Raw genomic sequence first — 27,996 nt, 5'->3', positions numbered from 1 at the left:
ATCCCACAATGCTCGAACACTAGCTGGCACCCCATACACCAAAATTGTCACGAATAATCTCCTCAAAGCTAATGACATCCTTATTTCAGATGCCTCCGCTAGACACATTCGAATACTATTGTCATTTTCAAGCAAACCTCGGTTCTCTGCTGCCTGCTTGAATGTTGGTTGTAAAGCACCATTAACAGTAAGCAAGTCCAAAAATGATTCTGGACCTCTTACATGATTCAAAAGAACACGTAAGTAAAATTTGTCACTTTCAGATGGTGACACGCTGTATATGCGTCCAAGAACCTTCCAATTTCGTATTCTTTTAACCCATTCTTTTTTATTTTTATCCCACCTGTAATGTTCTGGAATTTCTCAATACAAATATGCCTTTGCATCATCATCACTTTGATTTAATGTGAAGAACTGGGTAAGCATTGACATTTTTGGACGGACATCTTCCAGAATATCCTCAATAGTTCGTTCTGCATTGAATGTTACTTGTTGCATATTGGGAAGATGTATTTGTAATCGCTCAACTGTTGGATATACTTTGTTCAATGCAAATTTGAATATTTTTCATAAAGCTTCAGGTGCACATACCCACCTTGCATCAACAAATTGTCTAATTTCATCGAACTCTGGGTTCGACTGCAGCTCAAGTGACACTCTGTCAGAACATTTGTAGATATATTTGTATAAGTACTTAACACTTTTTATGCTACCACATACTTCGACATTGATGTGACAATTATACCGTAATAACAACCATGGGTTGTAGGGAACTACCCATCGGTTATCCACAGTCATATTTCCTCGACCACGCAAAGATACTGGTAAACGATTTTGTCGTCTTCGATACACAGGATATGCATCTTCGCCTTGCACTGTGAAATTCGCAAATGGTTTTGGGTAACCCTTACTGCAAGTGCCTTTTTTCATACATGATTGTCTTGGATTGAGAGGTCCACATGGGCCATGAATCATATGTGTACACACTGCATCATATAGTCGAGGCTCTTCATTCTGATCTGGTATTTCAGCTCTAACAATGCAATCATATTCATCAGGGTTGTTAAGCTTGTCATTTGGTTCTAAAATAATCAGCATGTGAACATGCGGTAAGCCTCGTTTTTGAAATTCCACAACTAAAGCATGTGCGGCCACTTTTCCAAGCACCCTTTTTTTATTACATCTTCTTTCAATTGCTCTAATTTTGCATGAAATACTCTAGTCACCAGATCGGGACGATCTTGTGGCACTTGTTCTTGGAGCAGTTCACTTTTAACTTCTTCCCAATTAGGGTTACATGTCATGGTGATAAAAAGATCTGGCCTCCCATATTTTTGAACCAAAGCCATTGCATCTTGATATCGCTTGTACATGTCACGCGGGCTTCCAATAAACGATGATGGTAAAATTGTTCTACGACCAACGTTACCTGGTCATATGTGATGTTATTTTTAATGTTTGTCTTTAATAATCTTTAATAAAATCAGTCTTCAATAAAATAAAAAATTACACGTACTATACATAAGATGTTATAGTATCCAATATAATACGAAGTCAAACCTGCATTGTTTTCCCCTGCATGTAGAGAGTCTTCAAGCCCTTAACGAACATCTGTCCGAAATTTGTCTTGATTATTACGAAACCATCTGAGCTTTTGTGATTTAATTTTTACATAATTATCTACAACATACTGTTGTAAGAGACGCCCTCCTCGATGTAGAGGATTTTCTTGACCTTGACGCATCTGCAAAATTAAGATTTTAAAAATTTTATCCTCTCGTACCCCTTTTGTTTTGAAATTTAAAGTGGACATATAACTAACCTGTAACATATATGCGTAGTAGTCGCAACATGTCATTTCCTTTCCGTTATTTCCACAACTATTGATGTCCCATCCATATGTTCCATAAGGCAATAATAATGGATACTGCATTGGATCATAATATCCAACCGAGTCTTTGACAGTCTGAAGTCGTCCGCTTATTGTTTGTACAATGAAATCTCTTCCATTTGGATTGATGTCATCACCTCCTACTATAACAGCCGCAACTTGTGATGCAGTTGGTAAATTGTATTGGCGACGATCAGAAGGTTGTTCTCTTATGATGAGCCTGCAATTAGGCAAATCTTGACGCTGTCCCAGACTTCGAAATGTTTGAACAAAGGGATTGTGTTGATTAAGTATCTGTTGAATTTTTTCCACTATACCCCTCTCTAAAACTTCACTTTCAGACAATCGATTCTGAAGCTCATGCTCGGTGTCGTATATATAAGCCTGTAGATACCTTGGTCTTCTCCCATCAGTCGGTACCAGACCACCGATTTTATGATATATAGAACCTTGAGCACGAAAGGTATAAGGTGCACGACCTTGGACATTAATTCTTTCATCAAGATGTACACCCATTGAAGTGAATGCAAACACGTTGTTGTAGGCTCTAATATTTTGTCTGAATTTTTTACTCTCATCAGTTTGGTCAAAAAATAGTCGGACCATTTCAGGGGGAGACTCTATTAGAGGTAAATCAATATTTCCCTTCATGCAACACAAACTGAAGGTCTCTCGATGGAATAACCATGATGTGCAGTATGGGCATATTGTTGGTGAGGGCAAGTGACAATCTTGGACCCCTCTTTCTTCATGGAAATCTCTCGTTGAATTGTGGCGAATGCACTCTCGTCTCATTCGCGGTACTCGATGAACATTGTTGTGTCGCGCCTGATGACCATTTCCACGCTCACTGGGAGTACATTGATCTTCATTGATATTCACAGTTTCAGTGTAGTTGGTGTGTGCATCATCATTATTCGTTGCCACATTGTTTGTATTCTCCTCGTGATTATTCATGGTAGAATTAGGTAACTCTGGATATAAGTGAAACAAATTATTTTAATTTTGTTAAAAGTTGTTTTTTAAAATACAGACACATCTCTATTAATTACGACTAATGAGGTTAATTTATTAGGCTCACCGTAGTGAGTAGAATACGGGGCAACCCCATCATTTGCATGTGACCTATCTGAACGGGCTAGCTGCCTTATGTGAGTTAATCGAACTCGTGAAGGGACATGTTGTTGGTTGTTGGAGCTTGATGTATTTCTTGACCTTGTGCCTTCATTGTCTGATTCTTCTAATGACACAACACAATTATTATGTGTATTATTAGATAACTTTTGCATTTTTATGTGTAAAACACCTTGCATTTAATTTTTATATACAACTCACCATAGAGAGCATAACGTTGGACATCTGCATCGCTTGCACGTGATGCAGTCGAACGGGCTACCTGTCTGATGTGTGTCAATCTAGCTCGAGCATAGTCTTGTTGTTGCTCGTTCGTAATTGAAGCAATTCTTGAATTTGTGCCCTCGTTGTTAATTTCATCTATTGACAAAAACCAATTAGCAAATTGAGTTTTTAGCCGGTTATTACATGGTGTGATTATTAACATACTGATTTTGTATTGAGGTATCTCTCTCTATTAATTAACATATAACAAAGCAACTAACATGCTGTTTTTGTATTGAGGTATATACCTCTATTAATTAAGCAACATATAATAAAGCAACAACATGCTAAAAGTTAATATGAAAAAATAAATACCTGAATTATGTTATGTTGGTTCTGAGGGTTCATTTTCCACCCTTGGTCGTTTTCCTTGAGCTATTGCGCGACGTCTTTCTAAATAGGCATCGCGTTTGGAAGGGCTCATTGACTCTCGCCATTGTCGGTGTTGATCACGTGCACGCTCCATTAGTGTTTGGCGTTTGTTCCTGCCACAAAGATTACAAAGAATGTGTTTTTTTTTTTCATGAAATATTATATATTTAAAAACCGTTGCACTTGCAGAAAGCTAGTAACTATTTACAACATAGAACATATTTAACAGAATAAAACCCTATATTCCTTCTCAGCATAGCTCTTACATATATCCTAACACCGAAGAAGCCCTAATTTCGCAATAGAAGTCTTGCAGTTTCTCTGCATGGTTGTCCTTTTCTTTGTCTATTTTTTGGTAAGTTTTTAATGCTCCCATATGTTTTCAGTGTCTTTGTTGGCGGTAATTTCTTCCCTATTGTTCTTAAACTGGAGTCTAAAAGTCTAAAGCATTTATAGTGACTGATTTATATCTAAAAAAGCTAAATGACACGTAAATTTACATTACAGAACGTTATACACCCAAAAAAAAGAAAAAAAGAAAAAGTACATCAGAAATGATAAAGAACCTTTAAATATAAGAGTTTAGACTAAACTGATGTGTCAATAACAGGGTTAAATGTAATGCACCAATTTTTTGTGTATACACGTCATGGTGTGAGTAAATTTTTAATGGCGATTTTCTTTCTTAACGCAACAACTAATTTGTAGGTCGTGGGATCGACGGTATACCCTCTTTGCCATAATGAAAAGGTGACATGAAAACCGCCATAGATTTAGTATGTAAACGGTTGAACCATACTCATCATGGATATCAGAGAACCAATAACGGTTATTTGAGACTATATTTGTGGGCAGGAAGTTGTATATTACAACGCAACAACACAACACATTTGCTTCCTAACTCTATCCATTGATTTTTTTTTCCCTGGGATAGAAGGATAAGGTTATGACTTGTGAGAGACTGAAACAAAGTTTTGATATGGCAAAAATGTAATTGTATGAAGAAAATAAAAGCTATCTCCTATATTAGTAGAGTTGGTCTCTCACTGCATCATTGCCACCTCCTATTGTATATCCATGATTAATTATGTTGGTTTGATTTTGTACATATCACCAAGGGGGAATAACTATTATTTTGCTTATTCTGCCATATCATCAGTTCAAAATGAGTCTATGTTCATATATTTTAGGCCTCTGGATGTAGTTCAGGGCACCAACAATCAACTGAAACATCTCTGATTTTTCAGTTGCTACAATGATTACGGCAGACCAACTCTAAGCAAATACAAACAGATTGAGTTATTAGGACGTAATAAGTATTGTACAGTTAACAAAGTTTATAGGAACCTTAAACTGATAGCGTCTAGAAGCTTAACATAGAGGGAATACGCAGAGAAGGTTAACAGAGATAGTTATTGAAGACAAAGTGAAGCAATAAGACACATGATTTACAGAATTTGTAGTCTGCATGTGATTTTACAACATCACAAAGTTACTTAAACATCGTCAAACAGCTTTAAAAAAGTACTTAAATTGAAAAGAAGGGATAAGAAGGGGTGAGGTCTTATTACTCTGTCAGTGCTTTTGCTTTGTCAGTTTGAACCTCACGAATTGGCTCAATGGCTTCGACTTGATCACCCTGCCAAAATCATAAAACCAATAAATAGGAAAATATACTGCATATTAAACTAAACATTCGAAGCACAAAAATAAGGCAAATAAAAGCCATCTTATGGAAAATTTGAGGAATCAAAGGAATACACCATTACAATCCATCATATTAGCATACCTTTTATATATGCTTCTGTTTTCTATGCGTTTGGCTTGATGACAATATAGAGAGAGCAAGAAGGCTCCTGTGTTTGGAGTTCAAAAATTTGTCATCAAGAAAACAAACGGTAGATGTACACACATCCAATAGTGGGAAAAGGAACTAAAGGTGCATATATATTCTGAACACAGTAATAAAGACATAAAGAAATGAAGATTCATACATGGTCTTTGTGTCTGCTTTTCAACTGTAATAAGAGAGAATTAAAAACTTTTGAGTTAGCACACATCAAAAGAGATGGATGTTCTAATGGTCGAAAGAGTTAGCTTACACTGTAATTAGATAACCCACAGAAGAGACAAAAGAAACTAAGAACAAAAGAAAGCAAATACGAAGGAAGAATACATTTAAGAGACACAGTTGCCATTTTGTGATAACATATCAAGTATAAATAGTTTTGGTATCAATCATAAACTTGACGACACAGAAGAGACATCTCTATTAATTAAGTTGTTTACAACACGGTTGTCCAAAATCATATGAATAGAATGATCCTTTTTCAGTTACGACCCTTTAGTTTCAATATTAAGTTTAGAAATAAAATCTAGATAGGAACCATAATATAATCAAAGCTTTACCTTTGTGACTCCCTCTCTGAATCAAAGCATATTACTTCTCACAATTCTCTTCTTTCCTGGATGCAAGAGACATTTAGCAAGAATCCCTTCGAGCGAACTGTACAAAGAAGAACATAGATATATGAGATTATTATTAGGTGTAGTACTATATGCTTCCTACCCTAAAAGAGCCACAAACAAAAAAAAACCTATGACAGCATACACTGAAGCAATGACATGATACACAAGAGCAACTCTTCATGTAGCACTGACCTCTTTCACAAACTATTTCGGGAGGTCACACTGAGCAATGCATTCACCAGTTTGAGCCAACATGTTAGCAGAGAGTGAGAGACGTTTGATGAGGGTTTTTTTTCCCTAGAGAAGGTGAGCAGTTGGGAGACGTAGAGAGGAGGAAGATAGGGACCGTAAGATAGATGAGGAAGACTTAAACTGAACAACTGATTTGTTTTGAATTTTGAAATTGTTATCCTAAATGAACTGCTTCTTAGGTTCTGTAGAATTCTCTTTATTGGTGGTTTTGGTTCTCTATTAATTAAACATTTATTTAGTTTTGATTTGGTTGTTTACTGTTTTAGCATTTTTTAATGTAATCTGAGTTGATATGTTTAATTTAGGAGAAGGGTAAATTCTGGGTTATTGAAAATTTAACCAAAAACAGTTCCATAAGGCAAATTGCCTTAATTAATAGAGATTAATAGAGATGTTTTTCTAGTTCGGCTCATTAAAACTTGACACATCATCTACTACTGGTTATGACTATTTTTATTTGTATCAAGCATCAATCACTAAAGCGCGTTGCTGCCACAAAATTAGTAAACAAAATATCCCTCAACCATACAAATATTCATGGAAATTCTGAGTAAATCGCATTGTCACTGCCTAACAAATGACAAAATCACCTTTAAATGGAAAGTGCAATAATCGGCATGCACTAGATTACTGCTCTATGAATTCATCATGAATAATAACTTATAACAGCAACTTTGGCCAAGACTAAAATCAGCCAAAACAAACACCATACCTTCCCTTTAAGATATGATTTTATTCTTCAACAAATCAACTTTTCTGATTGTATATACCAATTTAATGTTTAATTTACTCCAATATCTTGTTAATAAATATAGTTATAGTATACGTTTCACTTAAGATTAAGTACAATAATAGTTGACTAACTATGAGGATGCCAAGTACCTACATACAGGTTTTCGATAATGTTTACAGGTATCCGCACCTCGTAGATGATCTTATATATAAAAAAGCCATAGAATTCACTCAAAATAGATGTGGCACATAATATATGACATTTAGCAACATGTATGTGGCATTGGCCTTGTGTACTCATTTATTTGATGAGGTGTGTATAGATTTGTTGGTCTATTTTTTTTTTTCCCTAAAGTGGACATTGTAGATTCACCGGATACTGTTAAAGCTCTAGCAGGAAGAGCAACATGTGAACTTGCTGCTGAGTTTAACCTTTCTCATGTTGTTTTCGAGTCTGATTGTTTGAAGTTGGTCAAGACTTGTTCATCTAGTGTGGAGGATGACTCGACCTTTGGTCAGGTAGTAGCTGATATTAAGGATGTGTTTTATGCCATGCCTTGTTCTTTCTTTTTGCATATTTTTAGGGAAACCAAGTCTGCTGTTGTTAAGCTAGCAAAATTGGCTCTTAGTTTGGGGTTTTCTTTTCGTTGGTTTGGTTTTGTTCCAACTGAGTTAGGAGGCTTAGTTGTTTCTCTATGTAATATTTAGTCGTTGAGCAATAAAATTTCATCTTTGATTGAAAAAAAAAGAACGTAGGTTACATTGATTTTGGAACTCAGTTACTCAGAGTAATTCGACTATTTCAGATTAGAGAACAAATAGCTCAATTCATCGAATACTTCAACAAGAAAAACAAAATACCGACTCCAAGTGAAAGTAAAGACACGACAAAATTCCTGCTTCGAACCACAACAAGTAGTAGTTCAGGTCACACAAACATGACTGTTCCCGCTTAAACTTCTGAATTCTGCACATCCATACTCAGCAAAGGAAACAACCACTGCTAGCCCAAGAACCATAACCACAAGGAAGGCCCACAATGGCCCGAACACATAGCCTACAACAAACAAACACAACCCACACACGCTAGAGCAGCTTCTGTCTAAAGTGGGTTGGATTTTTTTATTTTTTTAGAATAATTCCTTCTTTATCAAAATTCAAAATAACAAGAAAACTCCTCTCAAAAGAAAAAAAAACAAGAAAACATCATTGTGCATGTTGAAGAAGGACTCAGTAGCAGTGTTGGTGAACATATTTTTACTAGGTCACAACTACAATAAAAATTTAAATTTCAATTCTCCTCCCTGTATAATAAGTTGGGTAATGTCATTTTCTCTCCTACGTCGAAACCTAATATAAACACCCATGACTGCAAGTAGTGAAAAAACACGTTTTGCTGCCTTTGCACATTGATGAAGATCTCAAATCAAACACTTAGCATTATATAATATGCACCAACCAACTAGAAATATAAAAGAACAGGCCAGAAATCAAACTCATATAAGTTGGCTCTTATACTTGTAATCAAAGACTTGTCCAAGATCTCCAATACAACATTCAAGGTCCCAAATCTTCCATTGCTTCAACAGAAAATAATTGGACAAATTATCACAATCATTTTTTGAATAATGATGTTTGGTACCCACCAAAATATATTTAAACTTGGCGGTTGCACATGCCCACCGTTACTAAATATCAAAGCTACTGTGGCATTTCCATCTGGACCATTTCGATTTTTCTTGTATATTTCTTACCAGTCTATTTATTTGATTTGTCGGCCAACCAATACAGTAGTTGCTTGAGGGAGGAGAGGGATTTGCTAGTAGTTTCGAGTCGCCCATTTGGGCATTGAGAGTGCACCACACGAGAGTATGAACTAATATTCTTTCTTCTTTCACTTTCTTTTTGGAGGATTTGATTGATGTTACATTACGTTTTGGTTCTATTCTGCACATAGTTACATAGTATATCTATTCCCTACTTATATATGTTCGAATGTTGCTACTTTTCCTAGAGGAAGTTGAGTACATTAATTTATTGTCTGATTAAGTTTCAGTTAAAAAAACCATGAAAATATTAAGAGGTCTACTTGCATCGACTAGCATCTGTGTTAGAATATTGTATGATATGAATGATGAGAGAAATTGTGCCTTCAAGGCACGTCGTAGCTGCTTCGTTTTCTCAAGACATTGTTTGCTCCACTATTAAGCGAGCAAAATGAGATAATAAGACAGAGGAATTATTACCTGTACCCGGCACATTGCTGAGTGGTGTTCCCAACCTAATAGTTCTAGGACCCGTGTAAAATTATTTAAATAAGAAATACGTTGATGGTTTGGCCTGTTAACTCCGTCAATCTGCGTTATGCAGCAGTTCTTCTTCTTCACTCTTCATTGAACGAAAAAGATAGAAAACAAAGAACTTGATTTGGATCCAAAAGCGATGTGTAGTGAAATATTGATTGGGTTCAAAGAGATTATGCTTTGTCATCAGACTTGTATATATGTGGGTGAAGAATCAGTTTAGATCCCAACAGAGAAGACAACTACCCTTCTTTGGTTCTTGAATGCGAGGAAGAAGGTTTGGATGCCCAGAGAAAATTCTGGGTACCTGCATATTGGCTCGTTAGTCGGTTTTTGATGTCGTCAGACGATCGCGAAGGCAGGAACCGATTCGTCGGAAGTCGGTGGGACACGGTGGTGCTCGGAAGTTGGCGGTGGAGGAGAGAGGAAAACTCAGATCTATTTTTTCTCTCCTCTCAAATCTCTATAAACCGAACATAGAAGCTTAAATTGGCTTTGTTGGTGGAAATTTGTTTTACTTGGGTACGTAAGATCGACCTGAGTTTCATTGAGCTTCCTTCTCCTTCATAAGAATGGATCTGATTTCTTGAACTTTTCTTCTTGTTTCTCTATAACAGACCAGTAACACCGTTTTAAGTCAGGTGAGTGATGTGTTAAAAAAATACACATGTCCTAGAATTATTGGGTTGAAAACACCACTCAGCAATATGCCGAGAACAGATAATAATTCCTCAATAAGACATGTCTATAAAATACAATGAAGACCAGCACAATATCGTGTTGTTGGTTAATGTTTTGCACACATGAAAACCGAGATTAACACTAAAAAGAACTCTATCAAATATGCATGACTCTGAACCACAGTGGCGAATATTTTTTGAAAAAGATCAGTATTGATGTGGACTAGATTGAATTGACAACTAAAATAGTATTTAACTAAGAGAATTAGTCCAATAGGTGCTAATTTTTATTTTTAGTGCTTTGAAGAGTATTGTTCATCTTTCCTTCATTAGAGAAGTGCCTTCTCGCCCTTGAATTTTCTCTTTTCTTTCGACTTTGACAGAGTGCAACTTTATTTTTCTTTATCAAAGAGCTTCGATCATAAGCAGACTTGCTTTTGATAATAATAACAAAAAAACATGTAAAGAACATGCGACCTTAGTTTCCCACATACTTCAATAGCTTCTAACATTTTTTTTGTTCTATTATAAGTCGAACTCATGATATTTCATTAAAAATGAAAGATTTATGTGACTAGACCAAATGATATTGGATCCTAACAATCTATTCAACCCTCTAATATAGATAACAGTTTTAAGACGGACGAATCAGTTTATATTTGATTTGTAAATGTCAAATAATGTTACAGTATTTATTTAAATTTTAACATAAACTGATGCTTTACATATATGGCTGCTACTAGATACCTGCCAAGAGGAATCTTGTCATGTCGGTAAGGAAACCCGAGCAAGAAAAACTTGAAAATTGGTATGCATCTTTAAAGCCAAAAGAATAAGAATGAAGCAAACAAGTTCTGAAAAGGAAAACTGGCGTATGAATCCCGGAGTATCGATTCTTGCCGATAAGGTAAAGTCGAATTGAAATTGTGTAACTAAGATTCTTATGCCAAATTGTCTAATTCGGACGAATCGATGAAGATACCGCACATATCTTTCTCTTTAGCCATTGGTGACTACCTAATAAGCGAAGTAGACTAGTAGAGGATACGTTCAAGTTACACTACTAAACACTTGAATAGGTTTGCTCATATTCTTAGGGTTTCAAAAGCCAAACGCAAGATGTTTGTAAAATTGTTTTTCTTTTTGAAGAACAAAATTTGCGACATGATTATTAAATAGGCAATGTTTAATGAGATCATTTCATTGCATCAACACGACATACAACACGGGATCACGTGCTTCGTTAGTTCAAGAACGGACGTTAATTAGTAAACTGAAGCGAACAATATTAAATAACGATATTAATATTAAATAAAGTTAGTAAAATGAAATTTTATTATATTATATGACAACATATAAAGTGAAATTTTTCATCACCATGCCTTGGTTCTACTCAAGTGAACAATTGTGTAGTGACTAGACATGCACCTAATATCAATTATCTCGTATTGAGCATTTATAATTGACGAATCCACATTTTACTCTATACGAAGATAGATCACCTATAAATATGATCATTTCATTACAAAAATCTTCAATTGATATGAAATTCATTAACTGAGATACGATATCGATATCAATATGAGAACGTAAAGTGAAGACTTGTTAGTTACAATTATCCTACATGACCTAAAACTTAATGGTCATCTATTTCATCGAAATGTTAAATCCATACACTGAGATACAATATGGATATTAAATCCTAAAGTAAAATTTCATTATTACAATTACGAACTAAATTTTAATTGTTATCTAATCCATCAATTTGTTGCTCATATTACGTACTTTGGCTGCCATGAAGAACAAGCCCTCGAGGCATTGACGAGGTCATTATGTTTTCTAGAAAATCCACCCACATTGTCCACGTCAAATAATATCCAAAGAAGACCGATGCTAAATGCAGTATGACGGTAATAAATAATTGCCTTATAAAAAAATATAAAAAAATCAAAAGTTACCCAAAGACCGGTAGGTAAAAAAGTCAAACTTTTATTTCGTTGGAGTAATGGATAGGCATTCCTACACACACACCCCTCTTCCGCACAATCCACATGCCCAGGATAAAGGAAACCATCCCCTCTAAATCGTCCACGTCGCTTCTACGACACTCTTCCTCCTCCAATCCCCACCCACCTCCCGGGCCCACATATGACACGGCAACATTTAATTCGAAACAGACTGCGGACCACCCGAGATCTCCGTGCTCCGTCGGGTAGGCGATTGCCCCACAGCACCACTCACCGTTGGACTCGCGAAATCGCAGGGAGCGAAGAAAAAGAGATGCGCCACACGACCGTTAGGAACACCGTCATTTTCCGCGAGTGGGGTCCAGTACGGGCGAATGAGGTGGTGACACGTCAATGGGGAGAGTCCAGCTGGAAACACGTTATATTCGGTTGGCCGGAATATCCGCATAATTTTTTTTCACAGTGAAACAAAATTCCTTGTTTAATTTTTCGGGGGCCTTTAAAAGGGAGGAAAGAAAGAGAGCGGGAACACACGTACAGCTCTTCCTTATTGCTTTCCTCCTCTACTTGAGCGCCTCCCATAACTCCCTTCCCATTCTTCTCTCTCTCTCTCTCTCTCTTTTTTCTCTCGTTTCTTGAGATCTGTGCCTTCTCTTCTCCGTCGTCTCCGGCGAGATTTGGTGTTTGCTCCGATCGTTTTGCAGGTGCGTTTTTCTTTGCTTGCTTCTTTTCTGAGGCTTGATTAAATCGGTTTTTACAGAAGCTCTGGTTGATTCTAGCGTCGTTTTGTTGATTTTGTGGCGCATTTTGAGCTGATTCTAGCGTCGTTTTACTGTGCTTTTTGGATCTGATATATTTTTTTGTTGAGTGCGTTTTTCCTGTACACGGTTTGTCTCTTAGTTGGCGTCTTTAGTCATTTATGTGTATTGGAGATGATTTGTGAGATCACAGTTTCTAGGCGGTGAGAGAGGTGGCAGTGCTTTTTGTGTGACGACTGTTCACGGAGACTTTGTGTTAGTTTGGATTAGAAGCTGTTTTCGTAATTTTAGAGCTGAGTTCTGGCAGATCTGGCTCGGTTTCGCTGGATATTTAGATTTAGATTGAATAGGTATCGGTGCCGTTTCGGTTGCTCGGAGACTCGGTTTAGTGTTGAATAAACGCTTTTGCTGGAAACGTTTTGGCCTGAATTTTTGTTGATAATTGTTTTGGATTTTGGAAGTGAAAACAGTGGTTTGACAAAATTTGGAGCTGTTGGAATCTGTAGTTTTCGGTACGTGATGTTGATTATTCTCCTTATAGAGTCACTTGGATCTGATAGCTTAGGTCCTTCATATACAATGTTCTAAAAAACGCTAGGCGCTAGTCGGGCGGACAACTGGTGAGTAGCGCCTAGGCGGGTTAATCGGGAGATTGATCGGGGATTAATCAGTTTTTTAGCTCTCTAGACGGAAACGGTGAAGCACCACTTAGCGCCTAGGCGGGAATTAATCAGCTCTAGGCGGAGATTTTTAGAACATTGTTCATATATAGTCTTAGTTTTAGGCGATCTTCGGATTTTAGTTCTTTATCCGTGCATCATGATAGGTGTATATATATTGCTGTATATATGGGGTGCTCAATGCATATGAGAATTTTGTTGCGATGTTTTAATACATTACTGTACGTAATTTGTGTGCCGGCTGTATGAAGAGAGGGAAAAACACTAAAGAAAATAGAGATTATGTTCTTAAATGTTCATAGGAGTTATTTTATTGGATCCACTATGCCATGTTGTTGACATACTTGCTTGTCAATTGCAGCTCGTATAACATGCCATTTGTATAGTATAGATTACTCGAGTTATTTTTGAGATAGACTAATACAGTGTACGCATTTCTGTCCTGATTTCCATTAGTTAACTGTTAACATTTGGGAATTGTATGAAATATTTGCAGGGCATGATCCTTGTTAAACATATTCACAAACTTTGCTTTGTCAAATAGCCTAATAACAGCTGATGTAGTTCGGATTTTGATAACTTCATGTGTTCGATCTTGTAGTGATGGCTCCACCCATTGAGGCTACTCAGACAGTTACTGAGATTCCCCAAAAAGTTACTGAAATTCCTCAAAAGGTTGTTGAGGCTTCTAAGAAAGTTACCGAGACTCCCAACAAGGGTGCCAACCATTATTCCTCACATCCACCTCTTAATGAGAGGATCCTTTCTTCCATGACCAGGAGGTCTATTGCTGCACACCCTTGGCATGATCTTGAAATAGGTAAGCACTACGTTTGCTACCTTTTTCAATCTGTTTAGACTGCCGTCTTTTTTTAATTGTCGTTAACTTATGTGTACACTTCTTTTATTATTTAAATGCAGGCCCCGGAGCTCCAAAGATCTTCAACTGTGTAAGTACTCTAAACATGAAGAATTATATGTTATTATATATTTGCTGTTATGCTTTCTCAATATTTTCACTTCCCAGGCCTAAATTAAACTCATGTTAATTAAATTAAATAATTCACGGATTGTCAGCCAGTTGAAATAAGTAACTTTGGAAGTCATTTAGTGTGAATTGACCATCCAGAATCTAGTTGCATGCTTAATATTTTCCTCATATTCATGTAATTTGTTCCAGAAGACGCTACTATCTTTGTTAACAGTATTTTCTCTAAATGCTCAGTTTTTTAAATTGCAACCTAACAGATTGCATCTAGCAATTACTTGTTCAGTAAATTAACCAGATTACGAATTACATTATTTTTGGATTCTACTCACCATTGTGCTGGAAAACAAAATATATGCAGGTTGTCGAAATCGGAAAAGGAAGCAAGGTGAAATATGAACTTGACAAAAAAACTGGACTTATCAAGGTGAGTATTTGTGCCACTTATCTTCTGGTACCTCTAGTATAAGCAAAGTATGATTGTGAACTGGTGATTGTATACTCAGGTTGACCGTATTCTGTACTCATCTGTTGTCTACCCCCACAACTATGGCTTCATCCCCCGTACACTTTGTGAGGACAATGATCCCTTGGATTGCTTGATTATTATGCAGGTAATTTAGGTTTTATCTCCTGATGCTTTTGGAATTTTTGTTTGTGCATCACACCATGGCGGACATGGTCTAGAGCATTTAGAAATAAACTTCAATAAGTTGGGAACATGCTTACCATTCATGTCCAATGTATTCCCTCCAATAAAATCATAATTTTTTTGTCACATAAATTTACATTCATAGCAAAAAGTTTGACATACCTTTCACCCATGCATAAGCGGTACTTGTGAACTCATGTTTTCTGAATCCATCGTGTTTTCTTTAAGCTTTTGTTTGTATCTAATCTATTTTGAATCTGCAAAAACTGACAGGAGCCGGTTCTTCCTGGATGCTTTCTTCGGGCTAAAGCTATTGGCCTGATGCCCATGATTGATCAGGTACATATTCAGACAGAAATTATTGTTTTCTTATACTTTTCACATGCTTCTAATTTCTTATAAAAACAGGGTGAGAAAGATGACAAGATCATTGCTGTCTGTGCTGATGATCCTGAATACCGTCACTACAGTGACATCAAGGATCTGCCACCACATCGTTTGGCTGAGATCCGTCGCTTCTTTGAGGACTGTATCCTTCTTAACATTTCTATAAATGTATATTTCTATGGTTTATTTTCAAAGCTCTACGAATATAAATGTTTCCTTAACAAAATTAAAAACAGACAAGAAAAATGAGAACAAGGAGGTTGCAGTCGACGACTTTCTCCCTGCATCTGCTGCCTTTGAAAGTATCCAGCAGTCAATGTAAGTGTTAATGACTTGATGCTCTCCGCCCCTCACATGCACTCTTAGACTGTAGGATTGCAGCATAAAAGTAGAGATTTATTTCCATTACATCTGGCATCCTAAAGAACTTTTCGTGTTTCAAGTTCTGGTTCTTACAGTTCAAATTGCATGCTCATCCTTAGAAAGAATCACAGTTAGATGCTTAATTGGAATCAATTTACATTCATGGAGTATGGTCTTAATCTCAAATCTCTCAAAATCTTTGCTGTGATGTATAGGGATCTTTATGCAGACTACATTGTGGAGAGCCTCAGGCGGTAGTTGTTCGTGCGAGCAATGAATCTCAGTGGTATCCTACTATAGACAGATTATATATAATGTCCGTATCTTTGTAATGATGATGATGATGAAAATAACTCTACAATTTAGTCGTTTTTGCATACATACATTGTCTTCCCAATGTATATGCTTATATTACGACTTCTAGATGGAAATTTTCCTATATGATAAGTATCAAGTCTTTTTATACAGTGATGAATGTTGGATTGTTGGAAAGCAATACATCTGTGTCCCATTTTTTGTATCCTATCATGGGTTTCAAACAATTATTTTTGATATGTATTCCCTTATGAATGTATTCTTTTATTTCTTGTATGTAATGAAGCAATTCTTGTTTGACCGTTACTATTCTTGTAAAATGCTCAAAGTAGGAGATTATACTTTATAAAAATGTCACAGAACTCAAGTTTCAAGATTTTATAAACATGTCAGCTTCAAGTAAGCTTTCTTCACTAAAATAGGTGACGTTTCTTACAATTGTTTTTCTCGATACTCGTTTACCTCTCGTGCTTTTTTGAAGTGGAGTGGCCAATAACTTGGCCTCTCAACCAGGTTTGGATCGTTTGACGTCTTGCCTTGCGTTCATAAGCTCGATCATGTTGGATCACAATTTGCTAATAGGACTTGAATTCGCCCACTTTCAATCTGTTAGAAGAACCCAAGACTCAACTCAAAACTCGTTTAGTGTAACAAGTTAAACTGCAACAAGTCTGATAACGTATGTATTTGCTCTACCAGACCGGCTTGAGTGTTTTTTGTGCTGATCATGAAATCACTTTTAGTTAAAAGTACTACAGTACGTAGCAAATGCACTCCTAAATCGCTTTTAGTAGAAACACTAGTAACAAACCCTAAACACTTTGTGACACCCTATATTTCTCATTCAAAAGCAGTTTCGTCCCTCATTTATTAGTTACATGATATAGGATACCACAAGCATTTAATCCAACATTCTTACAAAAAGGAGCCTGAAGTGTTAATTGTCGAGCTATGTTGTACGGACACGGCGACACGACACGGCAAATCTAAAAAATCTAAGATCCAACATGGTTTGGACATGATAAATAATTAATATATTTATGTGTTTTAATACAAAAAAAATACTAAAAACATGAGCTTGAGACCATCTGTGGCTATCAACGTAGAGACACTATAATTGAATGGAGATTAGGAAACCCGATGACTAATTTGAAGCGAAAAAGGGAGATTAAGGAAGAGGGCAAGATTGGAAAAGGGAGATTAAGTTGCAGTCTACAAACTAGATCAGACTATCATAGTTTAAACATTGGTTGGGAGGGATACATCAACACTCTTATTATTCTTCTTTTTTATCTAGAGGGAGTGATAGTTTTTTCTTTTGGGTTTATGTTTTTTTTTTTTAAATTGAAATTGTTGACGTGGCGTGTCGGATGATAACATGACGTGTCGGTCAAAGTGTCGGGCCGTATAGAAAAAGTCAACATTGTCCGACACTCCACGTGGAGTGTCGGACACCATGTCAAGGCGTATCGCGTCGTGTCGGTGTGTCGGACACTCCGACACTCCACCCTCAAAAGTGTCAGTGTAACATGGCTATCGATTGTCGACTAGTTGCTCTAGGCCGGACACCAATCCAAATGCTTGGGCCTTGAAGCAGCCCACAATCCAACACCTCGACGTCACTAAAACTGTAGTGAGACTTATCGTCTAAATCAACTTATCCATCCTCAAGTCTCACTACACCAAAAACTCCAAATCACAATATTCCAAAAAACCGAAAGAGCATAAATTCCATAAACCCTTCGATCACCCACCAAAAACCCTTTATACTCCTCGGCGATGTCCTCCAAAGCCTAAAACCCCTTAATCGAAAATCCCAAAACGCAAAAACCCAAAACCCGATATCATGAGCTCCTTCACCAGCACCACCAACTTCGACAACCTCATGCTCCAGACCCTCATGGGTCGCCTCCAAATCCGACCCCCAACCATTACCACCAACTCCTCCTTCCTCTCCCAAACCCTCGAAGACCTCCTCTACGACGCCGCCAACCTCTCCTCCTCCGACGACGACGAGAACAAAACCCAGCTCGCCAAAGAGGAGTCCAAGCTCGAGCGGGAGATCATCCGGGTCATCCTCACCGGCAACACCGAATCCCTCAAACCCAATTCGGGCCAGGCCGTTACGATCGGCGAGCACCACATTTGCGTCGGGTTTCACGAGGAAACGGGTTCGGATTATCGGGTCTGGGAGTGGCACGGTCATATTATGCTGTTTGATGAAGAGAATGGGTACACGCCGGAGTATATATATGGGAATTACTTTGAGAGGTTGGTTGGGAAGGCGCGTGGCGGAAGCAGCGGCGGTGTTCGTGGCAGTGAGGAGGTGAAAGAGGAAGAGGAGGAGGAGAAAGAGGTGGTTGGGAATATGGGGTTGAGGGAGTTGATTGATGGTGTGGAGGAGGATTCGGGTCAGGCTCGGATTGTTCATCGGAATATCAATGCCAGTGCCGGTTCTACAACTACTACAAGGTTTGCATGATCATCTGTTTCGGTAGTTATCTAATGTATATGTTTCTTGTATTGCTTTCGAGTTTCGCATTTGAAGTAAGTTTCCAGATGATTGGATTATTTAGAAATGCCTAAATGCAATGTGATGATACTTAGAAGTGTGTATCTGGGACCGAAATTTAGTGTCAGTAGTGAAGGAAGCATCTAGTTTGTTGTTAGAAACTTAGAATGAGTAATAGGTAGATTTTCTGTTTGATTAAAGGTTTATTATGATTGACCGACCCTCCTCGTTTGCCTTGTGGTTAGTAACTTGATACCTCAAAGTCAGAGGGTCAACTTTGATGTCCTTGCAAACATAAGATTATTGTAACTGTTGTAGATCAGATTGACACCTCGAAAATAGGTCATGATTGGAGTGGAAGTTTGATGAAGAGATATGCTGGTGGGATTAGAATACAACCATTCTTGACTTTGCTTGCTCAAGGAGATTTTTTTTTTTTCTTTTTTAACTTTTAATGACAAAGCTAAAAAGATGCCAAATATCGGTGTTTTAGTTTACGATATAGGCTTAGCAAAAGAAGGACTATTTTCTTAGCTTGTTAGACCTATTATCATGAGTTTACAATATATTGTGAGAACTGAAGTATCACCAAGTTCTGTCAATAGGCTGAGCAAAAGAAGGCCAATTAATGTCTAAGCTCGCTATACCTGTTATCATGAGTTGACTATATATTGCGAGCACAGAAGTATTACCAAGTTCTGTCAATAGGCTGAGCAAAAGAAGTGACCACGTACTGTCATTAGACCTGTTATCATGATTGACAATATATAAGACCGTGATGATTCTGCTACTACTACCTTGAATTTTTCACATTCATTTGCAGTTTGTTCCCATTTTGGCATTTTCCGTGTCTTAAAACATTCTGGCATCATTTCTCTATTTTAAACCTGGGGTCTTGCTACAATGTGTCATATTCTTTTCCCTAACTGGATTTGTGAAGTGTTATGGGACATCAGATGTAAAAATACTGAAGGCTGTAGTTGTCAGTTTTATTCATCTTCAAGTAAATATTATGCGATCCTTCCGAAGACCCTCTGCTGTCCTCACCAAGTTTTTAGATCTTCATGTACTCTTTTCCTAATAAAGTTTTACTAACCTGCATGTTCTCCTCATGCCATTGGGTGTTTTGATTCAAATTCTGAAAAGTGGGGAAATTGATTTGGGATATTTTGTTATGTCATTAACTTTGCATGATATCTATTCATTCTTTAAGCGCCAATATTGTAAACTTAAATGAAGCAATTGTATGGTGTACTTATGCTATACTGTCATATTGATTTGGGATCTTTAGTTATGTCATTAACTTTGCATGATCTCTCTTCAATCTTTAAGCACCAATATTGTAAACTCAATTGAAGCAAATTGTATGTGGTGTACTTATGCTAGCTATACCGTCATGCAAATCATGCGAATTTGCACTAAGCTAATATTCTTTGCATGTTTTCGGCTGTCTTTTTTTTTTCTCCTACAGGAGTTAGGTGAGACAAAAAGCTGAGGTTTCCCTAAGAAGTTTGGGGTGTTAAAGAGCGAGCTGCATTGAGCTTCTTGTTGCTTTTGTTACTGGGAGTTTGGGATCAAGATTGTTTTATCATTTTACATGGTGCCTGTATGCTGCTTTCACTAGTTTTTCTTGGGATTTCCAATACTTATGGACAGTACAGAAGACCGAAAAGGAATGTATTGTGAAACATATCTCTTTTAATGTAGTTTCATAGCAGTTTTGACTAATGAGTGCATCAAACTCTTGTATCTTTTATACTACCCATCTATAGATACAAGGACCTGCCACGACGCTGGTGGAATAGTAGGTTTCCGAGAAATGGCCACAGTTGCTATTTTGCTAAGCCCTCTATCTTTCAGATGGAAATAGTTCAAGCCTCTTAAACAAAACCATGAGATTTGGTACTATACCGAAAACTAATCGGAAACTAATCGCCGGCATTCTACAGCGCAGCTTAACACCTTCTTCAATAGTCCCTTCCCTCTCCCAGTCGCCTTGCTCTTCCATTTGACTATGCAATGTTTGTTTTGGAGCATTGCCTTTCAGCTTCTCATAGTCTCATAGTATTCTTGGAACAGTAAATACATTTGTTACCAAAACATCGGTCCAGTTACCGCACTATCATTTATCTCTAACGTACGGCTCAGAGTTAATACCGTATAACCAAATCAACCTCGGGTTTCCAAATCCGCCACGTCATCAATCCCCGTCCAAAACCCCTCCACCAATCACAACCCACCTCCCTTCCCTATATAAACATTCCACGCACTCCCCACCCTGAAATCACTCACTCTCTCTCGATCATCATCAAATCATCATCAACAATGGCTCCGACGAAGGCCGAAAAGAAGCCGGTGGCGGAGAAGTCCCCGGCGGCGGAGAAGAAGATCCCCAAGGAGGGCGGCGTGGAGGTGAAGAAGAAGAAGAAGGTGAAGAAGAGCACGGAGACGTATAAGATCTACATATTCAAGGTCTTGAAGCAGGTGCATCCGGACATTGGGATCTCAAGCAAGGCCATGGGGATCATGAACAGTTTTATCAATGATATATTCGAGAAGCTGGCGCAGGAGGCGTCGAGGTTGGCTAGGTATAACAAGAAGCCGACGATTACGTCGAGGGAGATCCAGACTGCTGTTAGGTTGGTGCTGCCGGGAGAGCTGGCCAAGCATGCAGTCTCTGAGGGAACCAAGGCCGTCACCAAGTTTACGAGTTGTTGATTGGTTAATGTTTGTTTTCTGTTTTCGTGTTTGGATTTGGGAAGGATGGATGATGATCCGGAGTTTTCTGTGTAGGATGGAGTTTCTGAGTTGTGTGTTTTTCTAGATTGGGATTGACGTCTGGGATCTGAACATTTTGAAATGGAACAGTTCTGGTTCTGGTTTTTCGGATATGATGAATGCAATAAAAATTAATGAAATGAATAATTTTGCGTTCTGATTGATTTTTCGAGATGAAGAATGCAAGCGAATAGTGAGGAATTGTTTATGGTTTGTCAAAATTTTGGCTGCAATCAAATTTAATTCAGAATAGGTTAGTCACATTTCTAATTGTTGAAGCTGAAACTATGTTTGAATTAAATAGACTTTTATAGATTGAATTTTTCTGGGGGGTACGTAGATAGAAGAAAATGCATAATTCTTAGCCTTAGAATTTCCGTGGAATGTAAGCAAAGGCACTTTCAAACTGGCTGAAATGGGAAGAAGAGTATCAACATGTTGGATATGTGTTTAAGAATCTGTGTTCTGTCCCGTTGACACGCTACCACAATGTGTTCCGCACAATATGTTGTACTGCATTAGTGTTGAATGCTTTGAGGTTATGCCAAGAACATCTTTGATCGGAATACTGCAATGCACCCTTTCACTTAAGCATTGAAATCTTATGGATTGAGAAAAAAGTTGCATGTCAAAAGCACCACTCCACTCCTCTAACATGCACCTGAATTCTGATCAGCTAATAGCTTGACAGATCCCCTCAATAGTTTCTATTTTCTAAGACTAACTGTGGTCCTTGGAAGACTCCTGAACCCCCAAAAGTTGATCCTGATGCAACTTATAGTTTGAATATGTTCTAGCTCTTCACTAGTTCCCAAAAATTGGGAACACTAGCTAGTAAAACGGAAGACAAGGCCTTACGTGATGGTCATGCTGCTGCGCTAATTCTCAAGGTCAGGAGACTCCATCAGTGATTCTTCTTGATTACATTAATGATTAATGCTGCACTCCTTGGAGGTTAAAGTGATTGTAAGAGAAGGCCAAATGTGTGTCTTGTACACAAATTCCTTCAAACATGTTCTCCATGAAGCTAACTTTACAGCGGACACTCTTTGCCAAATTGGTCATGATTTGGAAGAGTAGATGCGGGAAGAATGGGATTCTCCGAATCTCCGCTCTGTTGTTCCAATTTAATTTCTTCAGAGCTGGTGTCCCAGAGGCTTCTCATTGTAGTTTGTTCCAAACATCTAATCTTAGTTTTCAAACAATATGAGTTTGTAATTATGCATCTTTTTGTAGTCAAGAAGGTGATCTGTGAAGTTGATTGAAGATCTTTAAGTTTAATTGAAAACTTGCTCTCTTCATTTGTTATCACTTATAAGCAGTTACTTTCCAGCAAGACGATATGAACAAAAATGAAGGAATGCAACCCAAACAACAACCTAAAAGAACATTAGTTATATAACATTCCAACTGCAAATTTCACAGGTAATAGTCGGGCAAATTTCATTTCATCTGAAATGAAAGATTGAGATTCTAAAGGAAAGGGAAATAACGATTGTACAATGATATGAAATCCTAAGGGCATGATGAGCAACCCTAGAAATGAAATACACGGGGAGATTCCATACAGAGAGATACATGGCTACCACATACACTATTGATCAGATCAGAGTACTGAGAAAAGTTAAGCCTAAGCCGCCTTCTTAGGGGACTTGGTGGCTTTGGATGGAGACTTGGGCTCCTTGGCAGCCGTCTTGCCAGAGTTCTTTGGCAGAAGCACAGGGTTGATGTTGGGAAGCACACCACCATGAGCAATTGTCACACCAGCAAGCAGCTTTCCGAGTTCTTCATCATTCCTCACAGCCAATAACACATGCCTTGGGATAATGCGATTCTTCTTGTTGTCTCTTGCAGCATTTCCAGCCAATTCCAGAACCTAAGCAAAACAGTATCATCAGTCATTACCAACTTACAGTACTTGCTTCATGCTATATACAGTTATACAAAGATGTACTTGAAGTTTAATCCCATTTAGAACCCAAGTCGAAAACATTTAGGCAAACATAAACCATACGATATAGAACCCCCAGAATGATCAGAAATAAAGCAACTTACTCATCAATCAAGTATTAAATTCACATTCTCGAATTGCAGGGATATACTTTCGAGAAAAGATAGAAAACGGATACATGTGGGCCCAACTTTGAATGTGGTTCAATGAAATGAATCATTCATCCATTTGTGAGGTCGCTATTCGCGGATCATCGTTACAAAAAGATCTACCTAATCTGCCATCATCTAGTCATCTAACTATGTCCCCATACATAGATGAACACGAGGTTTCCAAAGATACGGATACCAACCACGATAACGACCAAATGGATAAACAATTTCCAATTCAGCATACTATTCAAATGAATGATTCTTAAATGGGGATATCCATAACAACAGGAAGCTCAGATCCTTTACTCACATTGCGGCGTGGCCACAACTATGACAACCCTATCAATTCCTACAAACAAGGGACCCTGCTAACAACTCATCCCTTTCAAATTTCGTTCCAGCTCTCAACTCGAAGCCTAAGATATAAGCTCAGCTGCATACTAAACACCTCAGTCTGATGTCAAATTCAAAAATCATTCATATTTCATATACTTGACTCCCTAAAAACCTAACCAACATGTTCACAGTAATTCAGCTAAGCACAGCTCTTATTAATCTTGATTAGCTCCACAATCACAAACCCCTACCTTTTCCTCTCCAATTTTCCCACATTCCCTAACCAACCCCACAGATCTCAACTTCTAATCAAAAACTTAGAAACCCTAAGATTCAAAAAGCAGCTGATCAGCTGAATCAAACAACAAGAAAGAGCTGAAATAGAGAAATTACCTCAGCAGCAAGGTACTCGAGCACAGCAGCAAGGTAAACAGGAGCTCCGGATCCGACCCGCTGAGCATACCGGCCGTTCTTCAAGTACCGGCCGATTCTTCCGACCGGGAACTGCAGACCGGCCTTGGTGGACCGGGTCACCGGCTTCTTCTTGGGACCGCCGGCCTTCCTCCCTCCGGCGCCCTTCTTGAACTTGCCTCCGGTCTCCATAGCTCAAACTCGGGAATTTGACAGGGAGAAAAAGTAATAAAGTAAAAATGTGAGGGAAGTGGAGCATATATATATACTGGGTGTGGTTTAGAGCATGAACCATGGTTTGGAGGTCGAGGGCGGGTGGGCCGTTGGATCGGGGGAGATCGACGGCTGTGGGAGAAACTGAGTTGGCGATGCACCAGTGTGGTGAAGTTTGAGGGCAAGACGCTGGTCACATGGTCGTGCTTCCTTCATTACTGGGTCCCACTGTTCATCCATTTCCAGTTTGAGTCGTTTTATTCACAAAGTACTGTCGTTTTTACTAGGTTTTTTTTTTTTTTTTTTTGGTAATAAATGAAATTACTAACAAGAAAAGATTACCGGTGCTGAACAAGTAAAAAGTGACAAAAACAGGAAGAAATCATTCTTGAAATCAAAGTAAATTAATTTGATTCAGATATAGACTATTGCATTCAGAAACTTCCGGGATCTTCCCTCTATTTTTCACCCAGATTGTGCAAAACCTGACATAGGTACCGTTCATTTGCTCTCGAAGATCAAAAACAACCTTTCTAAATCTCTAAATCATCTGTGGAAACTGAAAACACTAATGGAACCTGGAAGACAACAATTCTGGTTCCAGAGGAACCTAAGCAACCAAAGTTTATACACATTTAATCATAGGTAAAAATACCACTGCATATGCCAACTAGCCAGGCCAACAAGATTCAGTTCAACAACATAAGCAATATACATTATACATAAATATAATAAACACCACACCAGGATTCCATGCACACATCGAGTAGCGGAGTGTTACAAGTCTTTCAATCACCAAAACCTGTTCGTGAAAATTATTTATGTACAATGCAGGAAGATGAGAAATGCTCCGGAAAATCTATCGCTCACAAAGCTTCTGCAACTGGGTAATGCATGTTGGTGAGTGAATTTTTCAAAAAGGAACTCCCACAATAAGAATGTGGTTCTCGGCTACCAACAAGAAATTCATCATTAGTGTCTGTTATCATTTCGCGGGGATCCAGAGATCTGTGACCCCTCTCAGAAGCACCACCTTTACGATATTGCTTCTTGTCCTTTCCACGTGAAGAGTTGCTCCTTTGCCCCTTCTTTCCATCTCTCTTCCAGTTTTTCTTGTTTCTAGACTTCTGCTGTTTGTTGCTTTTAACTGTGTGCGACATCAACGTAACCGGAGGATCATACACATCAGGGGCCCATTTGACAGTGAGTTTCTCAGTAGATAAACCCTCTTTCTCTCTACTGCCTTTCATAGCAGAAAGAAGGTTCAAAGGAGACTGCACAAACCATATAAACAATCAATCAATTAGCCAAAGACCTGAGGAAGCTCTTCCTTATTGTATATTGCATTGCATGAGAGATGGGACAATCGATGTGTCCCAATCGAATACCCAAGTTTCTCTCAGTTCAAGCCATCCAAAACTATATGAAGACAGCATAATGGTTCCTACCCATATCAAAGTTACTGATTATCTATTTAAAGATTAGGATACTAATTCTAGTTTCTACATTCCTATAGGTATTTTAATCAAAGAATCATTCATCTTGTAAATTTTCTGGATAACTTACTACAGGAAACTAGCTTTCTAAATAATCATGATATTCGATTACCACTTCTTAAGAAAAGGGGAAAACATAGTGCATATGGCAAGAAAACCAACAAAATAGAGCAAATTCACGTAAACAAAAAACACAAAAATGAACACATAGGGAATGTAGAATGTTAAATGTATGAAGCCAGGTAGCATTTACTATTAGCTCATAGATCAAAACTCAAATCAGAATCCCAGTCATCAAATGGGAAATCAAAGCATGAAAATATAGTATCCAGGAAACAAAGCTATCGTAGCAGATCAAGAGATTTAAGAACAATATCTTAAGCTATCATATCGATAACTTACAGGCAAAGACACCGAGCGTGAATAGCCTTGGTTATAATGTTCCTCCCCGAACAGCCACCGCAGAGCTGTTTCAGGTTCCTCCTCTTCCGTATCTGAGGAACCATCAGGTGGCAGCACCAGATTAGTACATGGAAAGGTCGCACACTTGTTCAGGCACTTCGGCTTGCATTTTCCCTCATGTCCTTCAGAACATGCACATGTGTTTCCCTTTTCCACGCCGCTAATGTCACCCCTTTTAGACGCACGTCCCACATCTCTGTCATTGTTAACATCCAAGGAGGACTCTTTTCCAACATCTTTGCCATTCAAAGACTCTTCTCTAACTTCTTTGATATTCAAGGACTCGTCAAGAGCAGTTTCAAGGTTAGTTACCAAATCCCGGCAGAGAAAGCTGCTAGGACGATGCGTTTGGTTCGCAGAGCACTGCAAACCTAGAGAGCAGCCTACATTTCCCAACACCGACTTAACACACAGAGAGCTAATGTCCATCTACAATACCAAATTCTGCATAATTCCAAAAACGCCCAAATTAGCTCAATTAATACACAAATCAGCATAAATAACTTCATATATAACTTAATCAATGATAAATTTCACAAATTAATACAAGCTCATGAGCTCATAACAATTCTAAACATGAAATTTCGCGATTCAGTTGCATAAAAGTTAAGACCTTTACCTCTTAAAACTTACAGCTACAAAACTCTCGAGAACTCAAAAACCGAAACGAAAAGCTTTCCAGAGAGCTTAGAAATTCTTCGATCCCGAAACCTCCAACGAGATCTCTACAAACTTGTCAAAAATCCAAGGAAGAACCCTAAAAACCGAATCGAAAACCTAATGTTAACTAAGATTCCCACGCCGATCACCTTTTTCGAGACGTTTCAGACGATGAGAGCATGAACCGCCGTGTAAAGAAGTCAAAGAAGAGACCGAGGGTCGGAGAAGAAGGAGTTGACTGGGCACCGAAGGCATTTCGTAATGCTCTCCGAAACCCTAAGCCCGTTCGTTATCCAGATCGCCAAGCAATACCGAACGAGATTTGGTACTGAAAAAAGCTAGCTTTGTTTTGTGGAATCGGAAAGGGGTTCAGCTCAGAGCATCACACAGACGGGTCGGGTTTCCGGGTCAGAGATTCATAATCGGATTAGATCGGAGAAGAAGAGATTGGGGGATTTTGGGGGTTTTGGTTTGGCTTGCTTTATAGGGAGGAGAAGGGGTATTTGGGTCAACGGGTCAAGAATTAAATGGCGGTTTGCGGGAACGTATTGGATACGTCCACGTTGCCAGCTCGGATTCCTATCCGTCGGTCAGTCGCGAGGGAAGATATTTAGGTGGGTTGGGCCGGGTCAACGTCCGACTCAGACTCGCGTTAGATTTTTGTTTTAGACAAAATTTACGGATAATGTCCAAAGCGCTCGTTGTTTATTACCACGTTTTTTTTGTCGTTTTACCTTTCTTTTCTTTATTTAGGCCGGATAAATATCCGTGAAAGATAAGATAGAGAAGATAAAACGACATTTTACCTTGTGAAATAG

General features: G+C 38.2%; 5 protein-coding genes across 6 annotated transcripts; 3 read left to right on the top strand and 2 right to left on the bottom strand.

The window, feature by feature from the left end:
* Positions 1–12,593: 12,593 nt before the first annotated feature.
* LOC101298436 (soluble inorganic pyrophosphatase-like) lies at positions 12,594–16,567 on the top strand. 2 transcript variants are annotated; one of them, XM_004302707.1, is made up of 9 exons: positions 12,594–12,768; positions 14,104–14,322; positions 14,424–14,452; positions 14,852–14,917; positions 14,997–15,104; positions 15,416–15,481; positions 15,551–15,671; positions 15,766–15,847; positions 16,108–16,567. In XM_004302707.1, the coding sequence occupies exons 2-9, from the start codon at positions 14,106–14,108 to the stop codon at positions 16,148–16,150; spliced, it is 732 nt and encodes a 243-aa protein (XP_004302755.1). In that variant the 5' UTR covers positions 12,594–12,768; positions 14,104–14,105; the 3' UTR covers positions 16,151–16,567. The 2 variants fall into 2 exon arrangements, with proteins under 2 accessions (XP_004302755.1, XP_004302756.1); XM_004302708.1 differs by lacking the exon at positions 12,594–12,768 and having other exon boundaries at positions 14,106–14,135; positions 14,220–14,322.
* A 1,319-nt stretch (positions 16,568–17,886) lies between these two features.
* On the top strand, positions 17,887–20,443 carry LOC101301506. Its single transcript, XM_004302717.1, has 2 exons — positions 17,887–18,679; positions 20,191–20,443. The coding sequence occupies exons 1-2, from the start codon at positions 18,054–18,056 to the stop codon at positions 20,195–20,197; spliced, it is 633 nt and encodes a 210-aa protein (XP_004302765.1). The 5' UTR covers positions 17,887–18,053; the 3' UTR covers positions 20,198–20,443.
* A 338-nt stretch (positions 20,444–20,781) lies between these two features.
* Positions 20,782–21,557, top strand: LOC101308394 (histone H2B-like). Its single transcript, XM_004302741.1, has one exon. The coding sequence runs from the start codon at positions 21,045–21,047 to the stop codon at positions 21,435–21,437; it is 393 nt and encodes a 130-aa protein (XP_004302789.1). The 5' UTR covers positions 20,782–21,044; the 3' UTR covers positions 21,438–21,557.
* Positions 21,558–22,878: 1,321 nt separating this feature from the next.
* On the bottom strand, positions 22,879–24,582 carry LOC101303822 (histone H2A-like). The gene is made up of 2 exons (XM_004302725.1): positions 24,330–24,582; positions 22,879–23,373 (listed from the first exon to the last, which is right to left on the bottom strand). Exons 1-2 carry the CDS (start codon positions 24,537–24,539, stop codon positions 23,128–23,130), a joined length of 456 nt encoding a protein of 151 aa, XP_004302773.1. The 5' UTR covers positions 24,540–24,582; the 3' UTR covers positions 22,879–23,127.
* A 571-nt stretch (positions 24,583–25,153) lies between these two features.
* LOC101302375 lies at positions 25,154–27,632 on the bottom strand. Its single transcript, XM_004302720.1, has 3 exons — positions 27,138–27,632; positions 26,459–26,962; positions 25,154–25,834 (listed from the first exon to the last, which is right to left on the bottom strand). The coding sequence occupies exons 2-3, from the start codon at positions 26,945–26,947 to the stop codon at positions 25,427–25,429; spliced, it is 897 nt and encodes a 298-aa protein (XP_004302768.1). The 5' UTR covers positions 26,948–26,962; positions 27,138–27,632; the 3' UTR covers positions 25,154–25,426.
* Between the last annotated feature and the right edge of the window lie 364 nt (positions 27,633–27,996).

The sequence above is a fragment of the Fragaria vesca genome, linkage group LG6 (genome assembly GCF_000184155.1).
Source record: "Fragaria vesca subsp. vesca linkage group LG6, FraVesHawaii_1.0, whole genome shotgun sequence".
In the NCBI taxonomy this organism is placed as follows: domain Eukaryota; kingdom Viridiplantae; phylum Streptophyta; class Magnoliopsida; order Rosales; family Rosaceae; genus Fragaria; species Fragaria vesca.
This window is presented reverse-complemented; position numbering and strand designations above follow the sequence as displayed.